The sequence below is a fragment of the Nansenia antarctica genome, assembly GCF_963989245.1.
Source record: "Nansenia antarctica genome assembly, chromosome: 8".
Classification (NCBI taxonomy): Eukaryota; Metazoa; Chordata; class Actinopteri; order Argentiniformes; family Microstomatidae; genus Nansenia; species Nansenia antarctica.
The window spans coordinates 49,453,604-49,467,099 of record NC_137678.1 but is presented as its reverse complement, the minus strand read 5'-3'; the positions used below and the strand labels follow the sequence as shown (position 1 = coordinate 49,467,099).

Here is a 13,496-nt window from a genome sequence, read left to right as displayed (position 1 = left end):
AAAGTAGTGTTCTAGTTAACTAGGTAACAATGTAAAGTAGTGTTCTAGTTAACTAGGTAACAATGTAAAGTAGTGTTCTAGTTAACTAGGTAACAATGTAAAGTAGTGTTGTAGTTAACTAGGTAACAATGTAAAGTAGTGTTGTAGTTAACTAGGTAACAATGTAAAGTGGTGTTCTAGTTAACTAGGTAACAATGTAAATGAGTGTTGTAGTTAACTAGGTAACAATGTAAAGTGGTGTTCTAGTTAACTAGGTAACATTGTAAAGGAGTGTTGTAGTTAACTAGGTAACAATGTAAAGTGGTGTTCTAGTTAACTAGGTAACAAGGTAAAGTAGTGTTCTAGTTAACTAGGTAACAATGTAAAGTAGTGTTCTAGTTAACTAGGTAACAATGTAAAGTGGTGTTCTAGTTAACTAGGTAACAATGTAAAGTAGTGTTCTAGTTAACTAGGTAACAATGTAAAGTGGTGTTCTAGTTAACTAGGTAACAATGTAAAGTAGTGTTCTAGTTAACTAGGTAACAATGTAAAGTAGTGTTCTAGTTAACTAGGTAACAAGGTAAAGTAGTGTTCTAGTTAACTAGGTAACAATGTAAAGTAGTGTTCTAGTTAACTAGGTAACAATGTAAAGTAGTGTTCTAGTTAACTAGGTAACAATGTAAAGTAGTGTTCTAGTTATCTAGGTAACAATGTAAAGTAGTGTTCTAGTTAACTAGGTAACAATGTAAAGTAGTGTTGTAGTTAACTAGGTAACACTGTAAAGTAGTGGTCTAGTTAACTAGGTAACAAGGTAAAGTAGTGTTCTAGTTAACTAGGTAACAATGTAAAGTAGTGTTCTAGTTAACTAGGTAACAATGTAAAGTAGTGTTCTAGTTAACTAGGTAACAATGTAAAGTAGTGTTCTAGTTAACTAGGTAACAATGTAAAGTAGTGTTCTAGTTAACTAGGTAACAATGTAAAGTGGTGTTCTAGTTAACTAGGTAACAATGTAAAGTAGTGTTCTAGTTAACTAGGTAACAATGTAAAGTAGTGTTCTAGTTAACTAGGTAACAATGTAAAGTAGTGTTCTAGTTAACTAGGTAACAATGTAAAGTAGTGTTCTAGTTAACTAGGTAACAAGGTAAAGTAGTGTTCTAGTTAACTAGGTAACAATGTAAAGTAGTGTTCTAGTTAACTAGGTAACAATGTAAAGTAGTGTTCTAGTTAACTAGGTAACAATGTAAAGTAGTGTTCTAGTTATCTAGGTAACAATGTAAAGTAGTGTTCTAGTTAACTAGGTAACAATGTAAAGTAGTGTTGTAGTTAACTAGGTAACAATGTAAAGTAGTGGTCTAGTTAACTAGGTAACAAGGTAAAGTAGTGTTCTAGTTAACTAGGTAACAATGTAAAGTAGTGTTCTAGTTAACTAGGTAACAATGTAAAGTAGTGTTCTAGTTAACTAGGTAACAATGTAAAGTAGTGTTGTAGTTAACTAGGTAACAATGTAAAGTAGTGTTGTAGTTAACTAGGTAACAATGTAAAGTAGTGTTGTAGTTAACTAGGTAACAATGTAAAGTAGTGTTGTAGTTAACTAGGTAACAATGTAAAGTAGTGTTGTAGTTAACTAGGTAACAATGTAAAGTAGTGTTGTAGTTAACTAGGTAACAATGTAAAGTAGTGTTGTAGTTAACTAGGTAACAATGTAAAGTGGTGTTCTAGTTAACTAGGTAACAATGTAAAGTAGTGTTGTAGTTAACTAGGTAACAATGTAAAGTGGTGTTCTAGTTAACTAGGTAACAATGTAAAGTGGTGTTCTAGTTAACTAGGTAACAATGTAAAGTAGTGTTATAGTTACCTAGGTAACAATGTAAAGTAGTGTTCTAGTTAACTAGGTAACAATGTAAAGTAGTGTTCTAGTTAACTAGGTAACAATGTAAAGTAGTGTTCTAGTTAACTAGGTAACAATGTAAAGTAGTGTTCTAGTTAACTAGGTAACAATGTAAAGTAGTGTTGTAGTTAACTAGGTAACAATGTAAAGTAGTGTTGTAGTTAACTAGGTAACAATGTAAAGTGGTGTTCTAGTTAACTAGGTAACAATGTAAAGGAGTGTTGTAGTTAACTAGGTAACAATGTAAAGTGGTGTTCTAGTTAACTAGGTAACAATGTAAAGGAGTGTTGTAGTTAACTAGGTAACAATGTAAAGTGGTGTTCTAGTTAACTAGGTAACAAGGTAAAGTAGTGTTCTAGTTAACTAGGTAACAATGTAAAGTAGTGTTCTAGTTAACTAGGTAACAATGTAAAGTGGTGTTCTAGTTAACTAGGTAACAATGTAAAGTAGTGTTCTAGTTAACTAGGTAACAATGTAAAGTGGTGTTCTAGTTAACTAGGTAACAATGTAAAGTAGTGTTCTAGTTAACTAGGTAACAATGTAAAGTAGTGTTCTAGTTAACTAGGTAACAAGGTAAAGTAGTGTTCTAGTTAACTAGGTAACAATGTAAAGTAGTGTTCTAGTTAACTAGGTAACAATGTAAAGTAGTGTTCTAGTTAACTAGGTAACAATGTAAAGTAGTGTTCTAGTTATCTAGGTAACAATGTAAAGTAGTGTTCTAGTTAACTAGGTAACAATGTAAAGTAGTGTTGTAGTTAACTAGGTAACACTGTAAAGTAGTGGTCTAGTTAACTAGGTAACAAGGTAAAGTAGTGTTCTAGTTAACTAGGTAACAATGTAAAGTAGTGTTCTAGTTAACTAGGTAACAATGTAAAGTAGTGTTCTAATTAACTAGGTAACAATGTAAAGTAGTGTTCTAGTTAACTAGGTAACAATGTAAAGTAGTGTTCTAGTTAACTAGGTAACAATGTAAAGTGGTGTTCTAGTTAACTAGGTAACAATGTAAAGTAGTGTTCTAGTTAACTAGGTAACAATGTAAAGTAGTGTTCTAGTTAACTAGGTAACAAGGTAAAGTAGTGTTCTAGTTAACTAGGTAACAATGTAAAGTAGTGTTCTAGTTAACTAGGTAACAATGTAAAGTAGTGTTCTAGTTAACTAGGTAACAATGTAAAGTAGTGTTCTAGTTATCTAGGTAACAATGTAAAGTAGTGTTCTAGTTAACTAGGTAACAATGTAAAGTAGTGTTGTAGTTAACTAGGTAACAATGTAAAGTAGTGGTCTAGTTAACTAGGTAACAAGGTAAAGTAGTGTTCTAGTTAACTAGGTAACAATGTAAAGTAGTGTTCTAGTTAACTAGGTAACAATGTAAAGTAGTGTTCTAGTTAACTAGGTAACAATGTAAAGTAGTGTTGTAGTTAACTATGTAACAATGTAAAGTAGTGTTGTAGTTAACTAGGTAACAATGTAAAGTAGTGTTGTAGTTAACTAGGTAACAATGTAAAGTAGTGTTCTAGTTAACTAGGTAACAATGTAAAGTAGTGTTGTAGTTAACTAGGTAACAATGTAAAGTAGTGTTGTAGTTAACTAGGTAACAATGTAAAGTAGTGTTGTAGTTAACTAGGTAACAATGTAAAGTGGTGTTCTAGTTAACTAGGTAACAATGTAAAGTAGTGTTGTAGTTAACTAGGTAACAATGTAAAGTAGTGTTCTAGTTAACTAGGTAACAATGTAAAGTAGTGTTGTAGTTACCTAGGTAACAATGTAAAGTAGTGTTCTAGTTAACTAGGTAACAATGTAAAGTGGTGTTCTAGTTAACTAGGTAACAAGGTAAAGTAGTGTTCTAGTTAACTAGGTAACAATGTAAAGTAGTGTTCTAGTTAACTAGGTAACAATCTAAAGTAGTGTTCTAGTTAACTAGGTAACAATGTAAAGTAGTGTTCTAGTTAACTAGGTAACAATGTAAAGTAGTGTTCTAGTTAACTAGGTAACAATGTAAAGTAGTGTTGTAGTTAACTAGGTAACAATGTAACCTAGTGTTGTAGTTAACTAGGTAACAATGTTAAGTGGTGTTCTAGTTAACTAGGTAACAATGTAAAGGAGTGTTGTAGTTAACTAGGTAACAATGTAAAGTGGTGTTCTAGTTAACTAGGTAACAAGGTAAAGTAGTGTTCTAGTTAACTAGGTAACAATGTAAAGTAGTGTTCTAGTTAACTAGGTAACAATGTAAAGTAGTGTTCTAGTTAACTAGGTAACAATGTAAAGTAGTGTTCTAGTTAACTAGGTAACAATGTAAAGTGGTGTTCTAGTTAACTAGGTAACAATGTAAAGTAGTGTTGTAGTTAACTAGGTAACAATGTAAAGTAGTGTTCTAGTTAACTAGGTAACAATGTAAAGTTGTGTTCTAGTTAACTAGGTAACAATGTAAAGTAGTGTTGTAGTTAACTAGGTAACAATGTAAAGTAGTGTTGTAGTTAACTAGGTAACAATGTAAAGTAGTGTTCTAGTTAACTAGGTAACAATGTAAAGTAGTGTTGTAGTTAACTAGGTAACAATGTAAAGTAGTGTTCTAGTTAACTAGGTAACAATGTAAAGTAGTGTTCTAGTTAACTAGGTAACAATGTAAAGTAGTGTTCTAGTTAACTAGGTAACAATGTAAAGTAGTGTTCTAGTTAACTAGGTAACAATGTAAAGTAGTGTTCTAGTTAACTAGGTAACAATGTAAAGTAGTGTTGTAGTTAACTAGGTAACAATGTAAAGTAGTGTTGTAGTTAACTAGGTAACAATGTAAAGTGGTGTTCTAGTTAACTAGGTAACAATGTAAAGGAGTGTTGTAGTTAACTAGGTAACAATGTAAAGTGGTGTTCTAGTTAACTAGGTAACAATGTAAAGTAGTGTTCTAGTTAACTAGGTAACAATGTAAAGTAGTGTTCTAGTTAACTAGGTAACAATGTAAAGTAGTGTTCTAGTTAACTAGGTAACAATGTAAAGTAGTGTTCTAGTTAACTAGGTAACAAGGTAAAGTAGTGTTCTAGTTAACTAGGTAACAATGTAAAGTAGTGTTCTAGTTAACTAGGTAACAATGTAAAGTAGTGTTCTAGTTAACTAGGTAACAATGTAAAGTAGTGTTCTTGTTAACTAGGTAACAATGTAAAGTAGTGTTCTAGTTAACTAGGTAACAATGTAAAGTAGTGTTGTAGTTAACTAGGTAACAATGTAAAGTAGTGGTCTAGTTAACTAGGTAACAATGTAAAGTAGTGTTCTAGTTAACTAGGTAACAATGTAAAGTAGTGTTCTAGTTAACTAGGTAACAATGTAAAGTAGTGTTGTAGTTAACTAGGTAACACTGTAAAGTGGTGTTCTAGTTAACTAGGTAACAATGTAAATTAGTGTTGTAGTTAACTAGGTAACAATGTAAAGTACTGTTCTAGTTAACTAGGTAACAATGTAAAGTAGTGTTCTAGTTAACTAGGTAACAATGTAAAGTGGTGTTCTAGTTAACTAGGTAACAATGTAAAGTAGTGTTCTAGTTAACTAGGTAACAAGGTAAAGTAGTGTTCTAGTTAACTAGGTAACAATGTAAAGTAGTGTTCTAGTTAACTAGGTAACAATGTAAAGTAGTGTTCTAGTTAACTAGGTAACAATGTAAAGTAGTGTTGTAATTAACTAGGTAACAATGTAAAGTAGTGTTGTAGTTAACTAGGTAACAATGTAAAGTAGTGTTCTAGTTAACTAGGTAACAATGTAAAGTAGTGTTCTAGTTAACTAGGTAACAATGTAAAGTAGTGTTCTAGTTAACTCAATTCTCGACATGCGGATCCGACCCCAAACAGTTTTGGAAGACTGTCAAAACCATGGAAAATAAAAACACATCCTCTCAACTACCCACGGCAATCAAATCTGAGGACATTGTCATCTCAGATAAAGCCTCCATGGTGGACTGTTTTAACAAGCACTTTGTTAGGGCTGGTCATGCTTTTGCAACTGCTGCCTCAACCCCTAGCACTGGTCCCCCCCCAAGCACTCCGTGCTTCTCCTTCCAGCCAGTAGAGGAGAGTGAGGTGCTTAGGGAGTTGCTTAAACTGGACCCTTATAAATCAGCTGGGCTGGATGATCTGGACCCTTTCTATCTGAAATTAGCAGCTCACATTGTCTCAGCCCCCATCACCTGTCTGTTCAACCTCTCCCTGCAAACCTCAGAATTCCCCATGGACTGGAAATCTGCTGCTGTCATCCCACTCTTCAAGGGAGGTGACAAGTTAGACCTAAACTGTTACAGGCCTATATCCATCCTACCCTGCCTCTCCAAAGTCTTAGAGAAACTGGTCAACAATCAGCTCACCCACCATCTGGAGTCCTATAGTATCTTCAGCACTACGCAATCCGGCTTTAGATCTGGCTACGGTTGTGTCTCTGCAACACTTAAAGTGCTAAACGACATCATATGCGCCTTTGACTCCAAGCACTACTGTGTAGCTGTATTATTGACCTGGCTAAGGCCTTTGACTCCGTGGACCACTGCATCCTGCTTGACAGACTCAAGGATGTTGGACTCGCAGAGGAATGACTGGCATGGTTTAACAACTACTTCTCTGGTCGTGTGCAGTCTGTGAGAGCTGAAGGCCTGCTGTCTGACCCAATGTCCCTGTCCATGGGTGTCCCCCAGGGCTCCATTCTGGGTCCAACACTATTTAATATTTTTATAAATAACATTGCTCACGTGGCTGGAAACTCTTACATCCATCTGTACGCTGACGACACCATTCTTTACACGTCTGGCCCCTCTCTGAACACCGCCCTGACCGATCTCCAACACAGCTTTAATAGCATCCAATATGCCTTCTCCAACCTCCATCTTCTCCTAAACACAGATAAAACTAAATGCATGATCTTTAATCGGACCCTACCCCAAGCCTCCTGTCCCCCAAAAATCACCTCACTGGATGGGTCAGTACTAGAATTTGTCAACACATACAAATATCTAGGTATCTGGCTTGATAGTTCACTCTCCTTCCAAACCCACATCAATAACCTACTCACTAAAGTCAGAACAAGAATTGGTTTCATGTACCGCAACAAAGCCTCCTTCACCCACTCTGCAAAACACACTCTGGTAAAAATGACCATCCTGCCAATTCTGGACTATGGAGATATCATTTACAGGATTGCCCCCAAAAACCTTCTCAATAAACTGGACGTCATCCATCACACTGCCATCCGCTTTGTCACCGGTGCCCCTTTCAATACACATCACTGCGACCTGTATTCCCAAGTCAACTGGCCATCACTCCACACCAGGCGACTGACCCACTGGTATCAGTTCATCTATAAATCCATCATCGGCAAATCCCCCCCCTACCTCTGCTTACTACTGAACTTCTCATCCAGCACTCGCAATCTCCGCTCCAACAAATATATCACTCTGGTCCCCCCCAAAGTCCGCACCTCCTTTGGCCGTCACTCTTTTCAGTTTGCTGCCCCCACTGACTGGAATGCGTTGCAGTTGTCACTAAAACTCACCACTTTTATAGCATTACCCACTTTTAAACACTCACTTTCAGATGTTGTCTCGGATCACTGCACTTGCTTTTAAAGCACTTTGAGCTGCAACGTTTGCAGGAAAAGCGCTATACAAATAAAGTTATTATTATTATTATTATTCAGATCATTCCATCATGCTTTATGCTATTACAACTTCGAAAATTGTGGTTTGTAGCCTCTCAGCTTTTGTCTCAATGAACTCTACAGTCTATATCTATTTTGAGAGACTTTGCGTCTATTGCAGCACCTCTACTCCAGCACCTCTACTCCAGTGTGTGTGACCACAGACCACTCGTGACCTTAGAACTATAAGGTTCTATCTCCGTTTAGAATGATAAGGTTCTATCTCTGTTTAGTACAGTTCAGAGATATTGAGCGTCAAAGCTTTTACATTCCATTATGTTTTGTGAGATGGAACCGTTGTATTTTATGAATTACTAACTCAAAAATGTCAACATTTAAAAAAAAAAAACACCACACAGGCATTAATAAGCACCTAATGGATCAGATTATGTAAAAAAAACTAAATTTTGACAAAAATGGAGATAGAACCTTATCATTCGAACGTCACGCACTCTTTGTTTTCATCAGTGTGCTTCTGGCCCAAAAGAAGTTCATGTACCACTATAGCAACATACGCTGGGCCAGGGGAAGACATGAAACCTACCTGTGCTTCGTCGTGAAGAGGAGGGTGGGCCCGGACTCGCTCTCCTTCGACTTCGGACACCTGCGCAATCGCACCGGCTGTCACGTAGAGGTGAGGAAGGAAGGGAGAGGAGGAGGGAGAGAATGATGGAAAAAGTAATTATGATGAAAACATAATGTGTTCATCTCCCACACTGACTCTCTCTCTCTCCTCTGCCACTCACTCACTCCATCTCCCCTTCCCTTCCCCCCTCATTTTCCCCTTCTCTCCATCATTCTCTTTCCTGTCCTCTCTCTGCCACTCTTTCCCCTCCCCTTCCACTAACCTCTGTCTCCCTTACCTTATCTCTCCCACCCCCCACTCCTTCCTCCTCCACTTTCCTCCTCCTCTCACCCACCCCCCCAGTTGTTGTTCCTGCGTCACCTGGGAGCCCTGTGCCCTGGCCTGTGGGGTTCTGGAGGTTGTGGTGGTGGCGGGGGGGTGAGGCTGTGTTACTCTGTGACCTGGTTCTGCTCCTGGTCCCCCTGCTCAGACTGCTCCCACCGGCTGGCCCAGTTCCTCAGGCGGACCCCCAACCTGAAGCTGAGGATCTTCGTCTCCCGCCTCTACTTCTGCGACCCTGAGCACAGCCTCCATAGAGAGGGGCTCCGCGTGCTGAATAAGGCCGGAGCACAGCTCACCATCATGACCTATAAAGGTAAAAGGGAGGAGTGAGTTTGAGTTTGAGTTTGTGTGTGTGTGTGGAGGTGTGTGTGTTTCAAAATACAGGGTATGTGTCCAGTGGCGGACTCAGGCTGTTTGAAGGGCAGGGGGGGCAAAAAGAAAAAAAGGGCACATACTGCACAACATGGGACCCCATCAGTGCACATGGTCAAGTTTCGACCATTGGAAGGGCAGCCAATAGGGCACACCCTCTCATTTTCGCCACTCAAAAGGGCACTTAAGACAGACGTTTTTCAACAGTGGGGGAACCAGGAGGGGCGGTCGTCCCCCCTGCCCCCCCCCCCCCCCCCCCCTTGAGTCCGCCAGTGTACTATGTGTCCTTCATTCACTTATAATGATCCTGTCTTACTCAGGGTTCGAGTTATAAGCTGAGCTTTATGGGGGTCTCCAAAATAACAGTGCGAAATGTTCTCATGCACGCGCGCGAATCATGCCCACACAGCGTTGGGACTTACAAGTTTTAATTAGCCATAGGCTACTAATTTCACCACATCAACAGCACCACATGAAACAACAGCTATAAGCGATAGTCACGGGTATCTCGGCCAATAATTTTGATGATGTTTTTGCTATACAGTCCATTCACTTTCCCTGTTAGCACGACACATTGTCCACATCTCCATTTCCAGTGACATCGCACCTGACATAAATAATCATGTATGCTCGTCCATGAACAAGCAACAAACAACCTTCCTAGCAATACCACGGTTATATAATATATCGGTTATTTTAGATCAGGGGTCTCCAACCTTTTTTCATCCGAGAGCTACTTTGAAAAAATGTAAGTGGCCGAGAGCTACTCATATCTTATTACTTACATTCATTCACATAACGTATCAAAACACTCTGAAATTCTTCACTAACATGCTCTGTTTCAAATGTCAATGTGTAAGCTCACTATAGTAGTAGCAGTATATTCTGTATCCATATATCAATGTATCACATCACCTCCATTCACATATCAAAAGCTTATAATTGTATGGTCCACATGTGTGTAATAAGTGCATTCACCTTTTCTAGTTTTTTCAGTCAGAAAACATTAGTATTTTTTCTTCTTTTGTCTCTTTCAAAAAAATGTGTGCATGTGTGTAATAATGCATTCACTCATTCCTACACTTGAGATGAATGTCACTGCATGGAGTCTACAAGAGGAGGGTGTATCCACTTAGGTTCACTCTTATAGAGTCATTTAGATGCTCATCTGTCAGTCTTGTCCAGAAGTAGTAGTAGTATTTCATTACATTCATATCAGAAAAATCTGATTCTCAAAGGTATGTAGAGCCAAATACAACAAATACTTTCAGGGCTGCTTGGTGAATATTCTTATAGTTTTCTGGGTCTACCAGGCTCCAGAAATGTTGTGAATGTTGTTGCGATTGTAGCTGGACATTATTCTGGAGCTTTATAACCTCCATCTCCATTTCTCCAGGCTTGACACTGAACAGTTCAGCTATCTGCTCTCAGTGTTTCCCCTAGGTTTGCTGCCTTGGGGAGGGGGTGGCATGGACTGTGGCATATGTGGTCTTGACTACCTGTCCACTTTCTCACCTGGTTCTTGCTCTCTCTCTTTGGTGTGCCGACACCATCCTGCTCTCTCTCCTTCTCTCCTTCTCTATCCTCCTCTTTTGCTGTCAACCAAAAGGCAAACATAACAACCAGAGTATTTATAATTTAATAAGAGGTATAAATTGATCCATATCAATTCATAACATAATTCGAATTGAATATTGGGTTGCTGAAAAATAAATTGTATATCCATCTATAGAAAACAGACATTTCCAATAAGTGAGGGTTGTGCCAATGCTTCAATCCACTGTCCATGTAGGCCTACTGTAAATATACCCTTATGGTATTACCATGAAGCCCAATTCTAGCAGAATAAGAAAGATTGTTTATCTACTTTAAGTAAAATAATAAAGTGCATCCAGTTAGCTCTTTAGCTGGCAAGTGTGCAGCAGACCAGCTCATCTCATCACCTCTGAGCTAGCTAACTAGTTCTTTGACACTATTCACACCATGGAACTATAATGAGACACTAGTCACAATATAATAACAACTTTCTCTGTCAGAACACTCAGCAAGTATAGTTGCTTTACTTTAATCTGCAGACATCTCACCCTGCAAAAACTCTTGCGTCTCGCGCGCACACTTGCACATTTTTTTTATTATTCTCCAGCGCTGGTACAGTGACGTCACGACGTGTTGACAGACGGTAGCAATTTGATTGACAGCTGATATAATTTTTTTGTGTTGGAGGGGGTGGGACATTAGTAAGGAATTGAAATTGGAAAAGGTTTCCAGGGTGATTTTTTGGGGGAAGGCTGCATCTTTTTTACCGGTAGCTCGCGAGCGACGTGTTGGAGACCCGTGTTTTAAAGGGAACTTCATGGTAAATAGCGCTATTTTTAGAACTTGCCCTACGGGCGACTCGCGTGGTCTCCGCGGGCGACCGTGTTGGCTACCCCTGTTTTATCGGTTATTTTAGATAATGCACATATTCGTTGCCTAGCAACCTAGATGCTCTATTTACAGTTTGCATTGGCTGCGTTCGTAAAATCGCTTTGGAATCTGATCAGCTCTCATGGAATGCCTATTGTCCAATCAAATGACTTGGTCCCTTTATGACGTTGACCCAGTGTGCGCTCCGGCGTTCTCAGAGCAAATTTACGAACGCACTTTACATTGTAGGCAGTTGATGCACCAGTGTTTTCGTTTGAAAAGGATAGATTGGGATAGATAGATTTATGACAGTGGATTTATTTATAGATAGATAGAAGGATAGATTGGGATATATTTGTCTGTGAGTATCAGTATTTACATGTTAGGGTTATTCATCTCATTAAATTTCATAATTGGATTCAGTTTTGTATAATATAATATATGTATCCTTTCTTTAGACAGTATAGGCTGCCCTGAACGAACTAGCTAGCTAACTAGCTCCTTATACATACTGGAGGTGAGTTCTGCTACTTTCTTCGGAAGGTGCAGCTGAATTCAAGTTTGGTTTCTTGGATGAAAACCCGAAACTTTCCAGGCTTGTCGACTCGGTCGGCAGCAGTGGCCTTTTTTGGGCGGCATGATAGCTAGCTACTGAATGTTTCCTTCTCAATAATCACGTTCGCAAGCTCTCAACGATCATATTCTGCTGTTGCACAATATTCTACTGCGCCCCATAGTGTCTTGGTGGTAAAGTTCAGGCAGTCAAAGGCATACTGTCGTTCACAGGAGATTAATGCTGGTGCGCGTAGTTCTTTTGGAAAACGTGTTTATTTTAGAATATTCATCATATAAATAAATATAAATAATACTCATTACATTGACATTTATGATCAAATAATGGTTGTGGTAATGTGTTATTAGCGACCCCCACAGATGTATGATTTTACTGCTTTCAGCTCAGCTCCCATTGGCTCCCACATAACTCGAACCCTGCTTGAATAGATATTATTATATACATAACTCATAACCCTAACCCTGGTCTTACTCCTTCAGACTATTTCTACTGCTGGCAAACTTTTGTAGCTCGGAGGGCGAGAGGGTTTAAGGCCTGGGACGGCCTACAACAGAACTCTGTTCGCCTGGCCAGGAAACTGAACCGTATCCTCCAGGTAAAGCTCCACACACACATGGATGCACGCACGTAGGCGCACACACACACACACACACACACACAGGCGTACACACACACACACACACACACACACACACCTGAGTGTTAGATTCAGTTATAACTGTTCCCCTGTTCTCTTCTTACAGCCTAGTGATGCAGAAGATTGGAGAGATGCTTTTGCGCTTCTTGGACTATGAACCATATCCCCTCCTTCTCTTCTTGGACGATGAACCATATCCCCTCCTTCTCATCCTTCCCCTCCTCCTCCTCATCCTCCTACTGGTGCTGTCATTATAGTGAATGTCATGTACTTATACTACCACCTTGTGGGGCATCCGGGTACTGCCTATTATATATGTATGACGTGTTATCCGTTTCCGTTGTCGACTAATAAAGTTACCACCATTACAGTAACACGGTCTCCAGCTCCTGCTTGCTCTACTATATAGAAAGTATATTTAGTTATATCAACATACCTAGTTAGGATATAACAAGTGGCGACGAGGATCGGCGAGACTTACGTGTGTTTTCGTCGGTTTAGTAGAGTTAGTAGAGTTAGGAGACGTTACGACGGAGCCAGGCTACCAAGGTATGCTAACAACATTAGCATTGCTAGCACCGGCAGTGAAAGCGACGCATGTCTGACGGCGAACAGCGGCAGCCAGCTGAACCAGCCAGCCTATCCCAGCTGTTATTATGGCGGGGATATTGGGAAGCATCGGCCCCTTTGAGGAAGGTACGGAGCAGTGGAACTCCTACACTGAACGTTTTGAGTACTTTGCAGCAGCAAATGGCATTGAAGGGGTGAAGTTGGTGCCGACGTTTTTGAGTGTCATGGGACCTAAAGCATATAATTTGCTCCGTGCACTAGTCCAGCCTGACAAACCTGGGACTAAAAACTATGCTGCTATTGTGAAAACCCTGTCAGAGCACTTTTCACCAAAGCCCCTGGTGATTGCGGAGCGGTTTCGCTTCCATAAAAGGAACCAGGAGGAGGGGGAGTCAGTAGTGACATTTGTGGCTGCCCTTAGAAGGCTGACAGAGCATTGTGAATTTGGCAATGTACTGAACGACACCATACGGGACAGGCTCGTGTGCGGCCTCAGGAGTGA

At 39.2% G+C, this 13,496-nt stretch overlaps 1 protein-coding gene across 1 annotated transcript; it reads left to right on the top strand.

Annotated features, from left to right (window-relative positions):
* Window positions 1–6,983: 6,983 nt before the first annotated feature.
* On the top strand, window positions 6,984–12,581 carry LOC308164362 (single-stranded DNA cytosine deaminase-like; the record flags this gene model as incomplete). Its single annotated transcript, XM_080538468.1, has 5 exons — window positions 6,984–7,366; window positions 7,997–8,162; window positions 8,457–8,748; window positions 12,267–12,382; window positions 12,531–12,581. 5 exons carry the CDS (start codon window positions 6,984–6,986, stop codon window positions 12,579–12,581), a joined length of 1,008 nt encoding a protein of 335 aa, XP_080394594.1.
* Between the last annotated feature and the right edge of the window lie 915 nt (window positions 12,582–13,496).